This window comes from Equus asinus, chromosome 1 (genome assembly GCF_041296235.1).
Source record: "Equus asinus isolate D_3611 breed Donkey chromosome 1, EquAss-T2T_v2, whole genome shotgun sequence".
In the NCBI taxonomy this organism is placed as follows: Eukaryota; Metazoa; Chordata; class Mammalia; order Perissodactyla; family Equidae; genus Equus; species Equus asinus.
In genome coordinates, this window is record NC_091790.1 from 173,612,506 (window position 1) to 173,636,823 (window position 24,318).

The 24,318-nt window shown below is 40.4% G+C and overlaps 1 protein-coding gene and 1 pseudogene across 1 annotated transcript in view; one reads left to right on the forward strand and one right to left on the reverse strand.

Moving 5' to 3' along the window:
• The first annotated feature begins 1,038 nt into the window (after positions 1-1,038).
• The window catches only part of CAPZA2 (capping actin protein of muscle Z-line subunit alpha 2), a 58,205-nt gene continuing 34,925 nt past the window's right edge, over positions 1,039-24,318 (forward strand). The window contains exon 1 of the mRNA XM_014838344.3: positions 1,039-1,377. Coding sequence (XP_014693830.1) covers positions 1,339-1,377 — 39 coding nt within the window. The 5' untranslated portion in view covers positions 1,039-1,338. The remainder of the gene's footprint in view (positions 1,378-24,318) is intronic.
• Positions 19,566-21,443, reverse strand: LOC123282243 (RAB11-binding protein RELCH pseudogene; annotated as a pseudogene).

Sequence of the window (24,318 nt, forward strand, 5' to 3'; positions counted from 1 at the left end):
AGTCTTAACTCCCATCTAAACTCCAAGGCCTTGCTACTCCAAGTGTGGTCTCCAGACAGGTAGCATTGCATCACCTGGAAGCTTGTAAATTTGATAACTGTAGATTCTTCAGTCCCATCTCAGACCTACTGAATCAGCAACTGCATTTTAATAAGATTTCTAGGCAATTCACATATACAGTTTTGACCACATCTTCACTCTCTTGCTACACTTGAAGCTTCAGAACTAGCTTCAGAAGCTTCCAGACTTAGCAAATAAAACTGGTTGACATCCAATAGAATCTGAAAACAATGAATAATTTTTTAGTATATCTCAAGTGCTTCATGGGACACAGTTATACTTAAAATATATATTCTGGGGCTGGCCCTGTGGCCAAGTGGTTAAGTTCACGCGCTCCACTGCAGGCGGCCCAGTGTTTAGTTGGTTCGAATCCTGGGCGCAGACTTGGGACTGCTCATCAAACCACGCTGAGGCAGCGTCCCACATGAAAAATAAAAAAAAATAAAATATATATTCACTATTTATTTGAAATTCAAATTTTACTGGACTGTCTGTATTTAAGCTGGCAACCCTATTCAGAAGGGTAAGATCCATGTCTAACATAATTTTGTATTACCCTGCAATGGTACTGTGCCTTCCCCAACTGCTCAATATATATTTGTTTAAGGAATAGACAATGAGCTTAAGAACTGAAGTTTCTCTGGTTTTTGCTTAACATTGTATATCTCCAGAGACACACAATAAAGGATCAACAAATATTTCTCTAATGAATAAATGAATATACCCAGAACAATCTTCCAGTTAGGGACGGGGTTGTGTGTGCATATTTTAATGAAAGCTGAGTATCTTTCTAGTAATTTTTTTAAAACCAGAATGTTTAAAAAGCTTCTATTTGTACACTTTTTCACATTTTAGCAGGCAGAGTTCAGGACTTGATGGGAACATAATCAAGGACTTAGAATGTACTCGTCCCAGACTGCGTCCATATGGTCACCGGTGCGGAAAGAATCCTATACTACTTAGAACGGTGACAGGCCTGCAGCGGGCGGCCGTAGGCGACTCCTCCTCCCTGCCCCCTTCCCGCTTCTCCTCCCTCTGCACCTCCCCTTACCCTCTCCTCCTCCCCCACCTCCGCGGCGCCTGCGCAAGCGCACAGCCAAGCTCCCGCCCCGTGGGCCCGGCAGAGGGAGGCGGGGCTCCCAGGGCGCGTGCGCCGCGGCCTGGGCTGTGGGTCCCTCCCTTGGCGGGGGCGCGCGGCGCGGAGGACCGCACGGAAAGGGGGAAGTCAGGTGGCCGCTGTTGCCGCCGCCGCCGCCGCGGTTTGTCGCCAGAAGGAAAATGGCGGATCTGGAGGAGCAGTTGTCTGATGAGGAGAAGGTAAGAGACGCGGGGGCGGCGGAGCCCGTCGGTCAGGAAGCCAGCAGAGCCCGGGCGTATCAGCCCGGCGTCTGGCCGCCGGGGAAGGGCATTGGTCTATGCCCTCGGCTGCCCTTCCTCCCCCTCTTCTCGCTGCGCCCAAGTGCCTGCCCCTGTCAGTCACCCCAGGCCCCGCGCGGGGGCAGGTCTCCGCCGGGCCTGCTCGCTTCGCTCCTTGTAGGGTGTGTGCTCCGAAAATAGGAAGCGAGAGCCGGGCGGCGGCGCCTGGCGGGCGGGCGGGCGGGGGCGGGGGGCGCGGAGGGCGGCGGCCGCGGGGACCCTCTGCCTCCGCTTGGGCCTCGGGGCCCTGCGCCCGCATCTGGGGACTGCAGAGGGATGTGGGTCCCGGCCTGGGAGCGGCCCAAGGGCAGTGCCCGGCCCCACGGCCTGGCCGGAGAGTGCAGCCGGGGTGAGGGCTAAGGGGAAAAATCGCTTAGGAAGCAGACCTTCAGTTCTTCCTTTTCCTCCCTCCTCTCAGAAGCAAAATGCTGCCTTTCCTGGTTCTCCGCGCTTTTTGTCCTTTCCCCTTGGAAGTCTCTCTGTCTTTTTCCCCCTCTTTTCTTTTTTCGGCTTTAGCTGTGGGCTTTGCAGTTCCCGTGTTCCCCTCGAGGCAGCGGAGTTGCTCACAAAAAGACCCCCCCTCCCCCTGTGGTAGTTGTCTTCTGCTCAGGTTGGCAGCAGCCCCCCGGGGGCAGATTTGGTGGCGCCCCATCGTCCTGCTAGGAGATCTTCCGAAGAGGGGAGATTGTGCAACTCCTTTTTACTGTATCTTAGCTGCTGTGACAGCATCGGAACCAGATGAACGACTTAAGTTCTCAGGCATTTAAAGTAAGAAATCTGATCATTGAACTAGTTCTCTTTAATTCGTCGTTTCCTTTGGCTACTGTGAGGCCCCACTCCCCAGTGAGGGGGGGTAGACACTACTAATTTTGAGTATTTCCTGGAAAGGACCTTGACGTTTCTCAGACGCAGAAGTAACTGGCATAACCCGTGAATAAGATAGTTTTCGAAATGTCCGCTCTTAATTTAACAGTGTTCATTTTTTTAAGTTGCAAAGCAGTACAGCCATGTATGAAGCACAAACACATCATGGAGTTGAAGAAATCCTAATGTCAGCCTAAGGATGTTTTAGTTGAAACTCTGCTCTAAGTGTTTCTATATCCTGTGTTCTTGGCGCCGGAATGTAATGTTCAATCTCCTTTCACATGTGATTGTGCAGCAATCAGCCTCATCTTCAGTTTACAGAATCTTTTCTTTTTGTCCGTGCTTTTTGGTGAAATGGATAATAAATCGACAAAATGGGGAGAGCAGCAAGATTCTCCATAATCCACAGACTTGGTAGGCAGATCCCTGTATACATAAAAGTTACTGTGCAGTGTTCACATGTGTAATATTGGTAAATAACCGGAAGTTGGTAACTGAAAATGTACGCGGGCAAGCACACACATTTAAAATTAACTAGTGCTAAAAAGTTTTCTAAAGAGATTGTTGTGTCATATTCTACTGTTTTTAAGCGGTGATTACTAGCTCAAGTGGCTAGAAATCTAGCTGAGGAGAGAGTACTTAGTGTGGGAGTTAATATAGACCTGCCATGTGTTGTAAAGGCCTAAAATAGCAAAGTTTTTTCAAAATGATATGGCAAGATTCCTTATTATCCGGCTCTCTCAGGGCCCTAAGCTCCATAAAGGTGGGGCGGGTGGGGTGAGGAGGGAGAGTGTCTTATTCTCTAAGCTAGCCCAACACAATGTTTTAAGAGTAAATGAATGAAAATTCTAATTTGAAGGAATTTGGTGTTTTTTTTTTAAAGATTTTATTTTTTCCTTTTTCTCCCCAAAGCCCCCCGGTACATAGTTGTATATTCTTCGTTGTGTGTCCACCTAGTTGTGGCATGTGGGACGCTGCCTCAGCGTGGTTTGATGAGCAGTGTCATGTCCGCGCCCAGGATTCGAACCAACGAAACACTGGGCCGCCTGCAGCGGAGCGCGCGAACTTAACCGCTCGGCCACGGGGCCAGCCCCTTGGTGTTTTTGTTTTTATTTCCAGTTTTGTAAGACTATTCTGTAGATAGTTTGAGTATAGATTTCATTGCTATATTTAGTGATTTAAGAAAAATACTGACCAAACTTTTGAGTTAAATTAAAGTTACTGGTTGTGACATTCTAACACTCTTGTCACTTTGGCTATCTAAATGTTCTTTTACTCTTTTGGGAGGAGGACCTTGGGTATGAAATCAGAAGTAAAGAGAATTTAAAAGTGATATTTTTAGGGGCCAGGCCGGTGGCATAGTGGTTAAGTTCATGCACTCTGCTCCCTGGCCCAGGGTTGGTGAGTTCAGATCCTGGGCGTGGGCCTACGCACCGCTGGTCAGGGCATGCTGTGGAGGCATGCCATGTTAAAAAAAAAAAAAAGGAAGATGGGCACAGATGTTAGCGCAGGGCCAATCTTCCTCTCACACACACACACACACAAAGTGATATTTTAAAACTAATAGTTAAATCATGTTACTCCTGCCACCTTGCTTATAATTTTCAAAAATGTGCTTTTGATACTTTTAAGCTCTTGAAATTTCCGTTGATTGCAGATGTGAGGAAGGGAATCTGTTAAGACTTATGTAGTACCATACTTTGTATATGCCTGGCTCAGTTAGACAGTACATTTGTTAACTTATTGTGAGTTTGAGATGGGTTTTATTATTACCATTTCACAGATAAGTAAAGTAGTATTTCAAAAGCTGTAATTCACCCAAGGACAGCTAAGTAGGAAGTAGCAAAAGTGGTATTTAAACCTGAGTTTGAATCCAAAGTTGATGCTGTTGTGACATTATGCTGCCTTAAACAGTTAATAATGAGATCCTCTTCTGGGTTTATATCGTTGTTCAATTTGACAGCTTATTTTGAAAAGGAGAAACAATGGTTCTTTTTGTTTTTAATAAAAATTGTAAATACCAAACATAAAGTAGTGTTGAGTTCCAAATCTAATTTGTGTTTTGATCCTTTTGGTACAAAGTTTATTATTGTTTAACACATTTAAAAGTTTTACGCTACTGATATAGTGTCATATATGCCCTAGGGTAAAGCATTTTAGAAATTAACCTAAAATTATATCTTTGCTTTTTAAAATCGTGTATAATTGCTTTTTGAGGCTACCACTATGAAATTCAGTTACCTTTTCACCTTTGGCTACTGGGTTAATAGGAAATAAATTATCTGAGGAAGCACAATGATGTTCTTTAAAGTTATTCATTTGCTGTAGTGTGTCCCACAGACTTTTTTACATAGTTACAGAAACTCTAGGCCAAAAAGAGTTTATGTTTTCCATTCCTGTCAGCTATATTCTACAGTAAAATATTTTTGTGAATTTGAAATTATATGAAATTGTGGCATAAGGCTCAAATGAAAAGAACCATTCTCAAACCCCTCTCCAGATGAGAAAATCCAGGAAGTCACTTCAAGCTCTAGAAGGAAGACACTTAATTATTGGCTGGAAAGGATCGTTTTTTTTCCTGTAACCCCTTCCACTTTCCCCCAGTGATTAAAATGATCCATACCCATAGTGTCAACTTTTTTTAAAAAATTACTTTATTGAGGTTACATTGGGTTATAACATTGTGTAAATTTCAGGTTTACATTATTAAATTTTAACTTCTGAATGGACTGCATCATGTTCGCCGCTAATAGTCTGGTTTCCATCCGTCACCATACGTGTGTGCCGCTTTACCCCTTTCGCTCACCCCCCACCCCCTTCTCCTCTGATAATCACCAATATGTTCTCCTTATCTATGTGTTTATCTTCCACATATGAGTGAAATCATGCAGTATTTGTCTTTCTCTGACTAATTTCCTTTACCATAGCTTCAACTTTTATATCTTTGTTGATGTGTCTTAAGTACATAGCTCAGCCCTAACTTCCCTCTCGGAGTATATTTCTGTCTTCTGGTCCTGTTCACAGCAGATAGTTAATGAGATGTAGCCAAATGGAACCTGCCTAAAAGTAAATTCATAAACTCTCCTTTCCTCTCTCCCTACACAAAGAAAGACAGAAGTGTATCTCCCGCTCATTTTTTTCTTTATTTCTCTATTCACGTTATTCCAGGTTTTTGTGGGGAAAGATTTGCCTTGAGCTAACATCTGTTGCCAGTCTCCCTCTTTTTTTTCCCCTCCCATAGCCCCAGTACTTGGTTGTATATCGTAGTTGTCAGTCGCTCTAGTTCTTCTGTGTGAGCAGCTGCCACCACAGCATGGCAGCTGACAGAAGGGTGTTGTGGTTCTGCAACCAGGAAGTGAACCTGGGCTGCCAAAGCAGTGAGTGCTGAATGTTTACCTCTAGGCCATCCGGACTGGCTCCAGTCATTCTTGGGTTTTTTTTTAGATTTTAAAAAATTTTTCCTTTTTCTCCCCAAAGCCCCCTGGTACATAGTTGCATATTTTTAGTTTTGGGTCCCTCTAGTTGTGGCGTGTGGGACACCACCCCAGCATGGCCTGACAAGCGGTGCCGTGTCTGTGCCCCGAATCCGAACCTGCGAAACCCTGGGGCGCCGAAGCAGAGTGCATGAACTTAACCACTCGACCACGGGGCCGGCCCCCAGTCATTCTTGTTTTTAACTTCAGCATTATTTTAAATTTTTTTCCTTGTGCCCTGTACCTTACAATCAATTTCTAAATCTGACAGTTCCATCATCAAAATGTGTCTTATACAGATAATTTATTTCTTGCTCTAAAAGTTAGTTCATTTATGTTGATATTTGGTTTATTATCTCCTAGTTGACCAGACTATTAAATTAACTATTGTTATGTTATTAACTACTGTTGTTTAGTAACAACATTTTACTGTACAAACAGAATGAAAATTGATTCTACCTGTTCTGTGAGTACACAGTTGAGGAAGGAATAAAGCCAAAGGAGGAAAAGTAGGATTAGAAGAATATCTCTTATGTGGTCTTTCCCTTCTGTTAAATTTGCCACTGGTAGGCTTCTATTATAAACTTTCTAGACTAATCTCTCCAATTTCCTGTACTAAGCTGTGTTTCAATATGTTGTTTTTCTACTCCCAAGCTTTTAGTTGCTGGATCCTCCATTGCTTTTACAAGGATGCTCAACTCCTGAAAATGGTATTTGTGGCTTGTATTCCATTCTAACCTAAATAGTTCTGACATTTCCAATATGTACTGTTGTTTAATCATGCTGTGAATTCAGAGACCTGCGTGCTAGTCCATGTCTAGCACCTCGGGTAAGTTATTTAATCTCTTAGCCTCAGTTTCCTCTGAAGTGTGGGGATATAATAAAAAGTATCTTCTCTATTAAGTTGCTGTAAGTATAAATGGTTGGCACCTGGCATGTAGTAAACACACAATAAAATCGTAGTTTTCTCTGCTCATGACTTAGCCACTTTGTGTGGTGGTACTGCTCCCTGGTCTGGCTCCTTTTTTGAAAGATGAAAATCTTACTCATCCCTCAAGATTCGGCTCAAATCACATGGCTAGTTTAACCTCACTTCTGAATGCTATAACACATAGTATTAAATAAAGTTTTGCGTAATTGTTATTTGTTTGCCTGTGTTTTTTCCCCTATTCCAGTGGAATTCCTAAGTGCAGAAATAATGTCATTTTTAGTATCTGTCTTTATGATGGATGTGATGAATAGAATGGTTCAGTGAGTGAATAAACAAAGGGATCACAAATTCATGAAATTAAAAGAAAACATTAACACTTTTATGAAAAGCAAAAGTAGCATACAAAGGCAAGTTTTTGAGGAAAACTCTAGTGTGCCTAAATTTTTCTCTTCTAAATAGTGCTATAGATTTTAAAGATTTAAAGAGTCAAATAAAATTCCTGGTGCTCTTTGAGGTGCAGGTGGTGATATTGGCTAGGGTTCAAAGCACTTACACATGCTAAATATTCTTTACAGGCAGTTGATACACTTCTCTCCCTACACAATCATAATTTGGCTTCAGAAATTTTGTTTGTATGTAAAAACAATGTAAGCCGCCATTGTATATTCTATCATAATTATATGTTCCATCATAATTAATGTAAAATCAGTAGTTTTCTTATTAACCAAAAAGCAAACTCAACCAGTAAGCTATTAATGTAGAAAATATTCATTCCTAATTTCATTTTGTAGATGAATGAATTCTGTCATTGCATCAGTAAAATGTAAAAATTCCTACAGCAAGAGGAAACTTGATAGCTGCTGTAGCATTAGTGGAGTTTTTCAGACTGCACATTAAAGCAAATTTGTAGTGTGTTTTCAGCACATTTGGGAGCCATTTCTACATAAAATAAGAATAGTTATATACATAGAACATTGCGTTTTAGTGTAAGAACATGGGATATAAAAACACTTAGAAGGGGCCGACCCTGTGGCTGAGTGGTTAAGTTCATGTGCTCCGCTTTGGCGGCCCAGGGTTTCGCCGGTTTGGATCCCGGGCATGGACATGGCACTGCTCATCTAAGCCATGCTGAGGTGGCATCCCACATGCCACAACTAGAAGGACCCACAACTAAAAATATACAGCTATGTACTGGGGGGCTTTGAAGAGAAAAAGGAAAAATAAAATCTTAAAAAAAAAAAAACCTACTTAGAGCAGGGAGTACAAAGTAATTTTTAAGGTTGAAAAGCATGGTGGGAAAACTTGATCTATGGTTCTGTGCTCCGACCTAAAAGCCTAATTGCCTGAAGCAGTAATTTGTTGCAGGAGATTCATGCCTATCAAAGAAACTAGGGGTTCCATAGAACCACGTATAGTTGCCAAAGAAAGAGAATTTCACAAATTTTATTTTGAAGGTTAGATGTACAATCTTTACATTCTTACTTTTATGACATTTATTTACATGTTTCATTGTGAATCTAATGGGCTGAGAACTTTTCTTGCACATTTTAGTTCGTAATGTTCTTTTGACAGTGAATGGAAATAATTTTTGAAAACTACCTCCACATTCATTCATTTACCAAATATATCATATTTCATTGATTTCGGTATTCATAATTTTCCTTATTTTAAGATCCCTAAAATCAGGCTGCATTGTACAATCAATGGCTTATGATATTTAATTGGTAGCATTTTTCCTTTTTTAGTGGCACATAAAATTATGCATCTTACATTAATTACTCTGTGAATCGGGATAAGCGATTATATACTACAACAACAACCTAAACTCTTAGCATGAGGGGTTTGGAGGGGGCTTTGTATGGCATCTCCTCACTCATTGTGTGTATGTCTAGTGTGGGTCAGCAGCGAAAGGACCCTGCTCAGCAGTCACATAGGGTTGTAGAGTTTCAGGCTGTTGGAGGACTTCAGTCTAAACATAGGTAGTATGTGGTATATATACACAGTGGAATATTATTCTGCCACGAGAAAGGAGGATATCCTGCCATTTGTGACAACATGGATGGATCTTGAGCACATTATGCTAAATGAGATAAGTCAGACCGAGAAAGACAAGTACTGTATGATATCACTTATATGTGGACTCCAAAAAAGTCAAACCTGGAAAAAAAAACCAGAATAAAATGGTGGTTACCAGGGGATTGGGGGAAGGAGGATAAGATTGAGGGTGTTTAACGGTACAAACTTGTAATGAGTAGTAAATAAGCCATGTATAATGAATATAGACAATAGTATTGTAGTATAATGAGGTGATAAATATTGCTTGTGTGGCAGCCATATTACAATATGTAAATGTATCGAAGTAACATGCTGTACACCTTAAATTTACAAAATGTAACATGTCACATTTATCCCAAACAACAACAACTTAGGCTTTTCCCCATGGTCCCTTCAGCAGGGGGAAGGAAATGCAGTGAATTGCACACTGGTTTTTTTCTTTCTTTTTTTTTTTTTTAAAGATTGGCACGTGAGCTAACATCTGTTGCCCATCTTCGGGGTTCTTTTTCTTTTTTCCTGCTTTTTTCTCCCCAAATCCCCCCCAGTACATAGTTGTATATTTTAGTTGTGGGTCCTTCTAGGTGTGCCATGTGGGACGCCACCTCAGTGTGGCCTAATGAGCGGTGCCATGTCCACGCCCAGGATCCGAACCCTGGGCCGCCGAAGCGGAGCACACGAGCTTAACCAGCCAGGGGGCTGGCCCCGTCTTTTTTTTTTTTTTTTTTTGAGGAAGATTAGCCCTGAGCTAGCTACTGCCAGTCCTCTTTTTGCTGAGGAAGGCTGGCCCTGAGCTAACATCCGTGCCCATCTTCATCTCCTTTCTATGTGGGACGCCTACCACAGCATGGTGTGCCAAGCAGTGCCACATCCGCACCTGGGATCCAAACGGGCGAACCCCGGGCTGCCGAGAAACAGAACATGCAAACTTAACCACTGCGCCACCGGGCCAGCCCCTGCACACTGGTTTTTAAAGCTCTCCCCTCCCCACACGCACACACTTAGAGACTCACTACACTTCTGCTCAGACTGCTCAGATTTCAGTTAGCTAAAGAAAGTTACATCTGTAAACTTAGTTTCAGAGGGGTCAGGGAAGAAGAGAATTGCAGTGTCTGTGAATAGCAATGATGTCACCGTAGATTAAGTTTTAGACTCACTGAAGTTTGGTGATTTGATCACCTGTTTTGTATACACAATGCAAGACTAAAGTTTCAAAGATGAATCAGACATATGTAGCATATGTACTGCACAGGGTCAAAAAGTAATAACTTCATGGAATTTAAAAAGGCAGAAAAATTACTTCTGCCTAGAAGAATGCATTGCAACATTAGTTGGGGTGCAAGCTCCTGCCAGAGATCACAATGTGGGAAGAGAAAAAGGAAACTGGGAACGAGCAGAGAGTGAGAGTTCTATCTCAGGTACTTTGCAAGTAGGAGATGCAAAGATGACTTGTGCTGTTAAACAGCACAGGGTTTCTCAACCTCAGCACTGTTGACATTTTGGGCCAGATAACTCTTTGTTGTAGGGGGCTGTCCTGTGCGTTGTAGGATGTTTAACAGTATCCTTGGCCCACATGATGTCAGTAGCAACTCTCACCCCCCGCCCCTGTCATGACAATCAGAAATGTCTCCTGTGGGATAGAATTGCCCCTGGTTGAGAACCACAGAATCTAGATAGATTGGAGCTAGTGAGAACACTTGGGAACCTGGGTTAAGTGTCAGGACCTGACTTAATGTAGTTTCACAAGAAACAGAGATAAAAACAATTGCTAACAGATTTCAGAGTTGGAATCAACAGGACTTGGGGAGTGAATGTAGGGGAAAGGGAAGAGTCAGAGATAACTTCATGTTAAAATCTGGACGACTGGGAAGTGGTACCGTCACTAACAACTAGAGAACACAGGAAAAAGGATGCACAGCTGGGAGGAATAATGATGAGTTTGGTTGGGTTATACTGTCTTTGAGATGCTAGCAGAATGTCTGTGTGAACATGACTAGGAGATACGGAAATGTAGAAATGGAGCCTGGAAAAGAGGTCAGGCTCAGAGATTTTATATAGGTTTGGAAATTCTCTCATTGTGGGTTAAAACCACAAGATGGGATAAGCCTTTTAGGAGAATAAGTTTTCATGGCAAAGAGGAGAGGGCAGAGAGCATATACTTTTGTAGGGAATAAGAGGAGAGAAACAAAAAGGTGAAGTGACCCTTGAAGTAGGAGTGTATATCTAGCACAGGGTAGGTGCTCATGTCACAGAACCTAAAGAGAATTTCCAGAGGAGAAGTGCCGGGGTTGCAGAGAGATTAAGAAGGAATATAAGATTGAGAAAAGCCTTTGGATTTAAGAGAAAGGGATGAGAAACAAATTATATCTACTGCATGCCAATATTTACTATGTTAATCTCTCAATTAATTGTCAGAGAAACCTTGTTATTAACCCCATTTTACAGACGGGAAAACTGGTGCAAATAAGGTCAGCTCTTTAAGTGGTGGACTAGAGATCATTAGTGGCCTCTAGAGCAATTTTAATAGAGTTTGGAGCAGGAAACAGAGAGAAAAGCCAGATTACCAGAATCTAAAAAGTGTGTATATGTTTTCCCTCTTCCAGAAATGGCCTTTTAGTCTTGTCTGCATTGTAAACTACTTGTCCTTCAAAGACCAGACCCGAAGACTTCCCTCTTCTCTTGTATCCTTGCCTACCCCGTGCTCTTAGCAGTTTGTATATACCTTTGTTATAACGTTTACCAATTTTAGTAGGTTTACCTGATCTTGTTATTTCCTGTGTTCTTCAGGGGCAGGCCCTATGTCTTATTCATTTTTGTAATTCCAGTAGAATGCCTGGCATATATTAGATGAGTGGTTTTCAACTCTAGCTGCACGTAAAAATCAACTGGAGAGATTATAAACAAACGTGGATGCACAGGCTTCATTCATGTGTGAGGCCTGAAGCCTCTACTTTTTTTTAAAAAAAAAAAACAAAAACAAAAACAAAAAACTTGGCAGATGACTTGAATGTACCACCAGGGTTGAGTCTCATTGTGTTAGGTACTCAATAAATGTTAACTAGAGGATAAGAAGTGAAGACAGTAAGTATAAATTATTCTTGAAGAAAATTTGGTAGTGAAACAAAAGAAAAAGAATATGTATTACTACTTCATTTTTGCCCTACTATTGCATTTTAGAGATACTTTTTTTTTTAAGATAGAAAAAATTTAGGAGTTTAATTTTTCATATTAATGATAATGCCTACTTTGGATTCATGGGTTTCTTAATATTTTAAATAAATAGTAAAAACATATTTAAAGAAAAGCTGATGTTGAAATTAGTAGATGACCTAGTTTTAGATTAGGTGATATGGACTCTGTTTTGTTTTTGTTTTTAAAGATTTTATTTTTTTCCTTTTTCTCCCCAAAGCCCCCAAGTACATAGTTAGATATTCTTAGCTGTGGGTCCTTCCAGTTGTGGCATGTGGGATGCTGCCTCAGCCTGGCCTGATGAGCGGTACCATGTCTGCACCCAGGATCCGATCCAGTGAAACCCTGGGGCACCGCAGTGGAGCACGTGAACTTAACCACTCGGCCACGGGGCCGGCCCATCTGTTTTTTTGTTGTTCTTGTTTTGTTTTTCTGTTTTATTGAGGTCATAACAGTTTATAACATTGTGAAATTTCAAGTGTACATTATTATTTGTCATACACCATGTATATGTGCCCCTTTACCCCTTATACCCACCCCCCAACCCCTTTTCTCCTCTGGTAACCACTAATCTGGTCTCTTTATCCATGTTTGTTGATCTTCCACATATGAGTGAAATCATGCATGTTTGTCTTTATCTGGCTTATTTCACTTAACATCATACCTTCAAGGTCCATCCATGTTATTACAAATGGGACGATTTTGTCTTTTTTATGGCTAAGTAGTATTCCATTGTATATGTATACCACATCTTCTTTATCCATTCATCAGATGATGGACGCTTGGGTTGCTTCCATGTCTTGGCTATGGTGAATAATGCTGCAGTGAACATAGGGGTGTATAAGTCTCTTTGAATTGTTGATTTCAAGTTCTTTGGATAAATACCCAGTAGTGGGATAGATGGGTCATATGATATTTCTATTTTTAACTTTTTGAGACATCTCCATACTGTTTTCCTTAGTGACTGTAGCAGTTTGCATTCCCACTAGCAGTGTATGAAGATTCCCTTTTCTCCACATCCTCGCCAACATTTGTTATTTTTTGTCTTGGTAATTATAGCCATTCTAACAGGTGTAAGGTGATAACTCATTGTAGTTTTGATTTGCATTTCCCTAATGATTAGTGATGTTGAACATCTTTTCATGTGCCTGTTGGCCATCTGTATGTCTTCTTTGGAAAAATGTCTGTTCATATCCTCTGCCCGTTTTCGATTGGGTTGTTTGTTTTGTTGTTGTTGAGTTGTATGAGTTCTTTACATATTTTGGACATTAACCCCTTGTCAGATATGTGATTTGCAAATATATTTTCCTAGTGTCTTTTCATTTTATTCCTGATTTCCTTTGCCTTGCAGAAGCTCTTTAGTCTGCTGGGATCCCATTTGTTTATTTTTTCTTTTGTTTCCCTTGCCCAAGTAGACATGGTATTTGGAAAGATGCTTCAAAGACTGATGTCAAAGAGTGTACTGCCTATGTTTTCTTTTAGGAGTTTTATGGTTTCACATCTTACCTTCAAGTCTTTAATCCATTTTGAGTTAATTTTTGCATATGGTGAAATATAATGGTCTACTTTTATTCTCTTGCATGTGGCTTTCTAGTTTTCCCAGCACCATTTATTGAAGAGACTTTTCTTTCTCCATTGTATGTTCTTGGCTCCTTTGTCGAAGATTAGCTGTCCACGTATGTGTGGTTTTATTTCTCTGCTTTCAATTCTGTTTATTGATCTGTGTGTCTGTTTGTGTACCAGTACAATGCTATTTGGGTTACTATAGCTTTGTCGTATATTTTGAAGTCAAGGATTGTGATTCCTCCCTCTTTGTTCTTTTTCTCAGGATTGCTTTAGCTATTCAGGGTCTTATGTTGCCCTATATGAACTTTAGGATTCTTTGTTCTATTTCCATGAAAAATGTCATTGGGATTCTGATTGGGATTGCATTGAATCTGTAGATTGCTTTAGGTGGTATGGACATTTTAACTATTTTTATTCTTCCAATCCATGTGCATAGAATATCTTTCCATTTCTTCATGTCATCATTGATTTCTTTCAATACTGTCTTAAAGTTTTCATTGTATAGGTCTTTCACCTCCTTGGTTAAATTTATTCCTGGATATTTTATTCCTTGTGTTGTGTGGTGTAAATGGGATTGTGTTCTTGAGTTCTCTTTCTGTTAGTTTGTTATTGGAGTATAGAAATGGCACTGATTTTTGTAAGTTGATTTTGTATCCTGCAACTTTGCTGTAGTTGTTGATTATTTCTAATAGTTTTCTGATGGATTCTTTAGGGTTTCCAATATAGAGAATCATATCGTCTGCAAACAGCAAGAGTTTCACTTCTTCCTTGCCAATTTGAATGCCATTTATTTCTTTTTCTTGCCTAATTGCTCTGGCCAAAACCTCCAGTACTGTGTTGAATAAGAGTGGTGAGAGCAGGCACCCTTGTCTTGTTCTTGTTCACAGAGGGATTTTTTTCCCCATTGAGTATGATGTTGGCTGTGGGTTTGTCATATATGGCCTTTATTGTGTTGAGGTACTTTCCCTCTATTCTCATTTTATTGAGAGTTTTTATTATAAATGGATGTTGGGTCTTGTCAGATGCTTTCTCTGCATCTATTGAGATGATCATGTAGTTTTTATTCCTCATTTTGTTAATGTGGTGTATCACATTGATTGGTTTGTGGATGTTGAACCATCCTTGCATCCCTGGTATAAACCCCACTTGATCATGGTGTATTATCTCTTTAATGTATTGCTGTATTTTGTCTGCCAATATTTTGTTGAGGATTTTTGCCTCTATGTTCGTTAGTGATATTGACCTGTAGTTTTCCTTCTTCGTGTTGTCCTTATCTGATTTTGTCATCAGGGTAATGTTGGCCTCATAGAATGAGATAGGAAGTGTTTCGTCTTCTTCAATTTTTTGGAATAGATTGAGAAGGGTAGGTATTAAATCTTCTTTGAACGTTTGGTAGAATTCTCCAGAGTAGCCATCTGGTCCTCGACTTTTATTTTTGGGGAGGTTTTTGATTACGTTTTCAATCTCTTTAGTTGTGATTGGTCTATTCAGATTCTCTGTTTCTTCTTGATTCAGTTTTGGGAGGTTGTATGAATCTAAGAATTTATCTGTTTCTTCTAGATTGTCCAATTTGTTGGCATATAGTTTTATGTCGTGTTCTCTTATAGTCTTTTGTATTTCTATGGTATCTGTTATAATTTCTCGTCTTTCGTTTCTAATTTTATTTATTTGGTCTTTCTCTCTCTTTCTTTTTAGTGAGTCTGGCTAAGGATTTGTCAATTTTGTGTATCTTCCCAAAGAACCAGCTCTTTGTTTCATTGATCTTTTCTGCTGTCTTTTTTGTTTCATTTATTTCTGCTCTAATTTTTATTATTTTCCTCCTCTGTCTTTGGGCTTTGTTTGGTCTTTTTTTAGTTCTCTTAGGTGTAGTTTGAGATTACTTATTTGAGATTTTTCTTGTTTGTTGCGGTAGGCCTGTATTGCTGTGAATTTCCCTCTTAGGACTGCTTTTGCTGCATCCCATATGAGTTGGTATGATGTATTTTCGTTTGTCTCCAGATATTTTTTTATTTCTCCTTTGATTTCTTCAGTGATCCATTGGTTGATCAGTAGTATGTTGTTTAGTCTCTGCATGTTTGTCACTTTCCCAGCTTTTTTCTTTAGTTGATTTCTAGTTTCATAGCATTTTGTTTGGAAAAGATACTTGATATGATTCCAGTCTTCTTAAATGTATTGAATTGCCTTGTTTCCCAACATATGGTCTATCTTTGAGAATATGCCATATGTGCGTATATGAAGAACGTATATTCTGCTGGCTTTGGATGGAGTGTTCTATATAAATTTATAAAGGCCATCTGGTCTAGTTTTTCGTTTAATTGTACCCCTTCCTTGCTGACTTTCTGCTTGGATGATCTCTCCATTAATGAAAGTGGGGTATTGAGGTCCCCTACTATTATTATGTTATTGTTAATTTCTCCTTTTATGTCTGTTAATAGTTGCTTTATGTACTTTGGTTTTCCTGTGTTAGGTGCATATATATTTATAAGTGTTATCCCCTCTTGGTGGAGTGTCCCTTTTATCATTGTATACTGTCCCTCTTTCTCTCATTGCCTTTTTTATCTTGAAGTCTACTTTATGTAAGTATGGCACCACCTGCTTGCTTTTATTTGCCATTTGCTTGGAGTATCGTCTTCCATCCCTTCACTCTGAGCTTGTTTGTCTTTAGAGCTGAGATGTGTTTCCTGGAGGCAGCATATTGTTCTTGTTTTTTAATCCATCCAGCCACTTTGTGTCTTTTGATTGGAGATTCAGTCCATTTACTTTTAGAGTGATTATTGATACATGAGGGCTTAATACTGCCATTTTATCTCTTGTTTTCCAGTTGTTCTGTACTTCCCTTGTTTCTCATCCCATGTGTTTCTGACTGCCATTTCAGTTTGGTAATTTTCCATAATGGTTTTCTCAGTATTTATCATTTGTGTCTCTATTCTGATTTTTTGTTTAGCGGTTACTGTGAGATTTGTATAAAAGATCTCATAGAAGAGATAGTCCATTTTCTGATAGCCCGTTATCTCCTTATCCTAAGCAGGTTCCATCCCTTTCCTTTCCCCACCTAAATTATTGTTGTCACAACTTATTCCATTTTGTGTTGTGAGTTTGTGATTAAAATGAAGTGATTATAGTTTTGTTTGTTTTGTTTTGTCTTTTTCCTGAGAAAGATTCACCCTGAGCTAACATCTATACCAGTCTTCCTCTGTTTTTTATTATGTGGGCCACCAGCACAGCATGGCTGCTAACAGAGCAGTGTAGGTCTGCACCAAGGAACTGAACCCAGGCTGCTCAAGCAGAGTGCACTGAACCCAACCACTAGACCACCAGGGCCAGCCTGATTATAGTTATTTTTGATGCTTTCATTCCTTTTGTCTTTTATGTTATAATTAAATGTTTGCTAACCTGTTTTGATAGAGAGCTGTAATTTCATGATTTTTGTCTGTTTATCTCCTTCCTCAAGGTTTTGTAAGTCTTTGCCTTTTTTTCCCCCTCATGTATGAGGGCTTTCTTGATCATTTCTTATCGGGAGGGTGTCTTGTGACAATGAATTCCCTCAGCTTTTGTTTATCTGTGAAAGTTTTTATTTCTTCATCATATCTGAAGGATAATTTGCTGGATAGAGTTTTCCTGGCTGAAAGTTTTTGTCTTTCAGTATTTTGACTATATCATTTTACTCTTCTAATCTGTAAGTTTCTGCTCTGAAATCTGCTGAAAACCTGATAGGGGTTCCTTTGTAGGTTATTTTCTTCTGTCTTGCTGCCCTTAATATTTTTTCTTTGTCATTGGTTTTTGTGTTGGAGAAGATCTTTTCACATTGATGTAATTAGGAGTTCTCTTATCTTCATTTATGTGTCATTCCAGCTCCTTCCCAGGTTTGGGAAGTTCTCAGGTATTATTATTTCTTTGAACAAGCTCTCTGCTCCTTTCTCCCTTTGTTCTCCCTCTGGAATACTTATAATCTTTATGTTGCATTTCCTAATTGAGTTGGATGTTTCTCAGAGAATTTCTTCATTTCTTTTTGGTCTTAGTTTTCTCTCCTCCGCCACCTGAAACATTTCTATATTTTTGTCCTCTAAGTTACTAATTCTGTCCTCCATAATGTCAGTCCTGTTTTTTAAGGATTCTATACTTTTGAAAAATCTCATTCGTGTGCTCTTCATGTCCAGCATTTCTGTTTTAATGTTTTTTAAAATTTCAGTCTCTTTTGTGAAGAATTACTTTTGCTCATTAATTTTATTCCTGAGTTCTTTGTACTGTCTTTCTGAGTTTTCTGGTAACTTATTGAGTTTCTTTATAACTATTTTGAATTCTCTGTTACTTAGATTGTAAATTTCAGTGACTTCAGGATTAGTTTCTGGACACTTGTCATTTTCCTTCTGGTCTGGAGTGTTAATGTATTTCTTCATGCTGTGAGATGTGGTGGGCCTTTACTGGCACATAGTGGTACTATTTGGTCTCAGATTCCACCTGCCAATGCTGGGTGGGGCAGGAGCTGTTTTCTGACCTTACCACGTCTCCTGGCAGTTGTGCTTGTCCATTGAGGAAGTTGTGCTGATAGGGCTCTCTGTGTCTGGCTGCTGCTGCTTCATACATGCAGGCACAGGTGATCTGGCAAGGATCCCCTGCCCTGGCTGACCAGCAAGCTCGTGTGCCAGGTGGGATGAGGGGGAGGGGTACCTTCTTTCCCACCCGTGCTCCCACTCTGCACTCACTGGTGGCCTCCATGGGCTGCTCAGCTTAGTGGCGGCACCCCCCTGCTGACTTAGCCTTCTCAGTGTGGAGCGTTCCCACAGGCTGGGAAGCAACTCCGAGAGCAGAAGCATTCCTGCTATTCCCCCCTTCTCATCTCAGAGTCATGCACCAGCTGCAGTGCGAGGTCCTGCACCCTAGATCGCTGCCAATGAGGAGAACTGGAGGGGATCTGCTTACTTCTGTCCACTGCCTCTTGGGATCCAGCACCCCCATCTTCAGATGTATGGCAGTGTGGATTCTCATCAGACATCTGTTGTGTTGTGTGGATGTCCTCTGTTGGTTAATGAATGTCGTTTTTGTTGTATCTTAGGGAGGAGAGCATAAGGGAATAGCTCACTCTGCTATGATGCTGATGTCACTTCTGCATTATTTTGTCCACTGGAGTCTGGCAGCTCCTTATTATCTGTGTGATGTTAACAGTTTACTTTAGTGTCTTCATATTCTGGGTACCCAGCCATCACCAGGGCCCTGTTTTTAATTACTCTTCAGAATGATAATTATAAAGGAAAAAGTTTGTAAGGAAAACTTAACAAATTAACACACTTAAGTATACTCAAAATCAATTAGTCTTTAGCACATATGCAATAGTGATCACTTTGTCATAAACTATTTAAATATGATAGAGTTTAAAAATAGTGTTTCTATTCTTATTTTACTTGTAACTTTCAAAAAAGCATATGCAGTTTTTAGAGAGTTAGGGGGAAAAATGTTAAATGCTTCTTTTAGTTGAAGTTGAAGAATGCATAACAGCTCTTTTTAACTTTACTACTTGTCTCTGAGCAGTTACACTTTTTGGTATCGCATTCCTTGAGATTGAGGTGAAATCTGTGATTCCTTTCTTCATACGACCAAAACCCTCAAATTTTGCATATACAATCTTTTGTAGGGCAGTGGGTACAATATCTGGCCACCCATCAAAATCACCTGGGGAGATTTTCTAAAATATGGATTTCTAGGTCTTGGTCCTCTGGAGATTGATTCACTAGGCCTGGAGTAGAACTAGGAATCTGTATTTTTTCAGAAGCTTTCCAGGCAAATTTAACAGGCATCCAGATTTGGGAAATCTCTACCCTAATGTCTCCTGCCTTGATCAAGGAGGAGATAACTATTTGGGATAATGTCCAACATATGGAAATTAGAGGAGTTGTTGGCATGGTTCTCAGATCAAATGCAGGATGCCTGGTTAAATTTGAATTTAAGATAACAAATGATTTTTAGGATAAGTATTTCCCATGCAATATACTTTTGGGCTACTGTAGAGTGCAGGGCTGTTTACCTCTAAATTTAATGGTTTGGCTAGCTGTTTTCTGTGGTGTGTATGTGCTTACATGCACATGCATTGTTTGCTTTGTATACTTTGCATCTTTTTTTTTTTGGTTACTCAAGCCTTTTTAAAAATTTTAAAATTTTTGTCAGCCTACTATATTTATAGCTACTTTGTTGAGGACTCCATTTCCTGCTAAAAAGAAATCAGTGTTTTCTTCAGGTAGCGTTAAAATCTTCTAAAACTAAAATTTTACCTTAATACTTGTAAAAATTTTGCCAGTTTACAATGTTCAGCACAAAGCATCAGGAAAGATCTCTAGAATTCATAGACACAGGTCATTAAAGTAACAGTTTTCCCAACGATTTCTATAAATTGTGGCAACAGTCGATTGACAACCTGTGGCAGACTCCCCCACCCTGCCGTACCTTCATGTTCTAGATGGTAGTCGTGAAGGTGAAGTAGCGCTGCCAGATGCTCATCCCTGCCAGTGAAAGACAGAGGCAATGTAGGCCAAGGGAATCTAGTCGCCTCCATCTTTGGCATTTCATTATGAGGTTTGGCTTTGCTTGGGAAAGGTGCATTTCGTAGCACTAATGCAAAGAGTGACAGAATCAAGGACTGCAAGGCAGAAAGCTACTTGCGTTTATGTGCATCCAGCCCTCCTCTTTGTTTTCATTCCCTGAGAAGTATTTCAGTGTTACTCAGCCGTTTACGTATAAGGTAAGATTGGACCTTTCCAAATTCCGTAGTCCAGGTAGCATAGGATGGTAAAAACACTTGATGTCTTGTACTCACTATTCCTTCTGAGGGATCACCCAAGGCCAAGAGCAACAATTCAATACTCTGTTGATATTTGTCTGGATCATCAGTGTATGCCAAAATGATACCAAGGATTTTGATCACAGCTTCTTATACCAAACGTGCCTTATCTTCTATTTGCATTGGTTACAACACTGAAAAAACCAAGGAATTGGGAACTTCTTTAGAAAAGTAAGGCGCCTCTGCTCCACAGGATTTTGCCACGAGGAGTCATCTTTCTGGGTATTGTGACAAATTTCTTCCTGTTGCTGTGGTAATAAAAGTTTAGCTTCTACATGTGTTCGTCCCACATGTGCCAGTGCCACACAGCCCATCAGTATTGTTTGCTTTGCTCATCATCTGTCCTTGATCAAATTGAAAGTATGCAGTAAAGCCAATTTCTATCTGTAAGCTTAGAATGTAGGCATGCTGTACACAATATGAGGGGCATCAAGCCTCTCTGTTGCCTGCAGCACGTGAGGAGCAATTTGTGGCAGCATCCCAGGATTAATGTAATACTTTTTTCATTGTCTGCAATCTGAGACACTTCTGATCCTCTGTCAACATCCACAAGAAAAAAGTAGCACTTGGTGGAAAGCAGGAGACAGTTTTCTATGAGATTTATCAAAATGAACTGTATTTTTACTCGGAGAAGATATTCTTTCATAGGGAAAGATTCGGGGAGTTCTCTTTAAGAATAATGGAATCAGCTTCATCTGATATTGAAAGATGACCATCCTTGTTTTTCCCTTGTCTGACAATTTAACAATTTACAGTTGAATTCTGTCCACTTTCTTCAAGTATTTGTGGGGATTCCGATCCAAAGAATGTTGAGCAGAGTCACAAACTACCAAAATGGCAGTATTTATTTTTGAGGAAGTCTCTTTCACTTTCAGGTTTTCTAACTTGCTCTATCAAAGACCATTTCTCACTACAGTGTTGCATCACTTAACGACAGGAATACATTCTGAGAAACGCATTGTTAGGAGATCTTGTTGCTGTGCAAACATCGTAGAGTGTACTGAAGGGGAACAAAATTTGCCATCCCAAAATGTGTCTCTTTATGGGTCTAAAACGAGGATTATTTTAGGCTGATTATTTCTAAGAAATGGAAGACTCGGGGCCAGCCCCGTGGTGGAGTGGTTAAGTTTGCACGCTGCACTTTGGCAGCGCAGGGTTTCACTGGTTTGGATCCTGGGCACAGACATGGCACCGCTCATTAGGCCATGTTGAGGTGGCGTCCCACATACCACAACTGAAAAATGTACAACTATGTACTCGGGGGATTTGGGGAGAAAAAGCACGAAAGAAAAAAAGAAGATTGGCAACAGTTGTTAGCTCAGGTGCCAATGTTTAAAAAAAAAAAGAAATGGAAGACTCACCTTAACTACCTGAAAGAACTCAGATTAAAAAACCTGTCTCATGAAGTGAGCTACCACCTTAGCATAACATGGACTAGGTGGTAGACAGGGAGGAACCTAGAAAACCCTGTTTATTGGGCTCCCCTCTGTGTTCTTCTGTTTCTGTGTGGCCAAACACTTGTTCTCCAAACGTTTGCTCCTTTTCACCTACCTGTGAATTGCCTTCCTTCCTTTTGAAAGTCCCTGAATCTCCCCACCCCCAACCTCCTCTTTTTCTTTAGCTGAGGATGGTATTTAAGCTGAGGGCTTTGGCCATTTTGGTGAGTTACTCAGTTTTCCTGGATTTCTCGTGTGTATACCTGTTATTAAACTTTTGTTGCTCTCCTGTTAATATGTCTGTCAGCTTAATTCTTAGAGCAGCCAAAAGGACTTAGAAGGGTAGAGGAAAACTTCTGTCTCTTCTACACTACTTACACAAATCTAGATAGCATAGCCTACAGTACACCTAGGCTAAATGGTACTAATCTTATGGGACCACCCTCATATAGGCTGTCCATTGTTGACTGAAATGTTACTATGTGGCACGTGACTGTATTTAATAAACTAGTTTTATCTTCTAATTTCTCAATTAGCAAGGAGTTCTCTATAGACCAAGGATCAGAGAAGAGTGGAGGAAGGTAGCCTAAAATTGTGAAAGAGTCTCTAATTCATCTCCTTCCACTGCACTGACCACATCCACAAGATTTTTCCCAGTTACTTAATCACTCAGTAGAGTTGCAGTAAGTCTGGAGGTGTTGAAATGTTTACGTCATTCCATAATTCAAAATCCTGTTTATTATTTTCATCTGAAAAGGTTATGGATGTAAGCTTGTAGTTATTCTTATATAAAAATTCTAAAAAAAAAATTTTAGTGCTCTCTTTTCAAGAGGTTTGATTAGCTCCTGAATTTCAGGACTTGATTTGTAATTTTATTTGTTTCTATAAAGAACTTTGGGGGCCGGCCCCATGGCTGGGTGGTTAAGTTCGTGTGTTCTGCTTCAGTGGCCCAGGGTTTCACTGGTTTGGATCTTGGGTGCAGACATAGCACCACTCGTCAAGCCATGCTGAGGCAGCATCCCACATGCCACAACTAGAAGGACCCACAACTAAAAATACACAACTATGTACCAGGGGGCTTTGGGGAGAAAAAGGAAAAATAAAATGTTATTAAAAAAAAGAACTTTGTTTTCTGCAGCCTTTGTCAGGTTGGCTCAGATCCTTCCCCTTTTTTTAATGTTGTAAGTAAAGCTGTCAACCTTTTCCCCTCCTCCCGTCAAGTCCATTAGAGGATAAGAAACTACATAACCACACTTGTAAATTTATATCTGAAATAAAAATAAAGGAAATCTGTGAAGAATCTCTCTTATCCCCTTCTAACGTTTGAACTATATATCAGCTTGTTTCCTTGCTTAAAATATATTTTATTTCATTTATTTTTTGTATGTGTGTGAGAAAGATTGGCCCTGAGCTAACATCTGTTGCCAGTCTTCCTCTTTTTGCTTAAGGAAGATTGTTGCTGAGGTAACGTGCCAGTCTTCCTCTGTTTTGTGTGGCATGCTGCCACAGCGTGGCTTGACAAGTGGTGCTGGGTCTGCGCCCAGGGTCTGAATTTGCAAACCCCATGCTACCATAGTGAAGCGCACAAACTTAACCACTACGCCACTGGGCCGGCCCCTTAAAATATATTTTAAATAACTGAGTTCCTTGCTTCCTAGTCCCCGATTACATGTCTTAAATTCAAGCTTCCCAGATAAGTGAGATCTTGTTTTATTCACCTCCTTTTCACTCTGTTGGTGAGGGAGAGGTTCCTGCCTTAGGATTATGAGAGTGGCTGAACACGCAACACCTGCCACTGGACAAATGCAGTGAACAGCAGCCCAGGAGAGGGAGACACAGCACACAATGCAGGGCCACATGGGAGTTGCACTCGGGAACAGAGTGAATAAGCAGAGGCTGGGGAAGCAAGCTTTGTAATATCAAGAGGATGGAGTTATCCCTGGTTCCCTAGGGGAGGGGACGTAATTCGTTTGTTTGAATAATTCCACAGGCTGGCAGGGAACTGAAGCCTGCTGCTCAGGAATAAGCAGGAACTGTGCCCGTTCCCTGTGCTGAAGAGTGTTGTCTGGCTGGGGGACCTGGTCTGCAGGAGCAGAGTGGAGATGGGAACTTGCAGTTAGGGCTTTCAGGCCCTCCCAGTTTTCCCCAGATGTCAAGGCACACATAATACTGGGCCTTAGTTTTAGGCCTTATACCACAGATCTCAGTAGTACTAACTCTTTATCAAAGTATTTGCTAATGGTTATTGTACTAAATAATACATCAAGAAATTTTTAATACCGTAATTTGATCTTTTGCGTTTTCCTTTCTATGAGACCTTTTCTTCTGATAATTTGCAAAGTTTAAGATATTCTGCTGCGTACAGTTTTACCACAGTAGATAAAAGATGGCCAAATCACATACATGCAATGATGTGGAGGCATGAAAGACATGAGTTCTTGTTTGAAAGTCTGAATGGAGTGATGAGGCTGCAGTACTGTGTATGAGTGGGGTGAAAAAAAG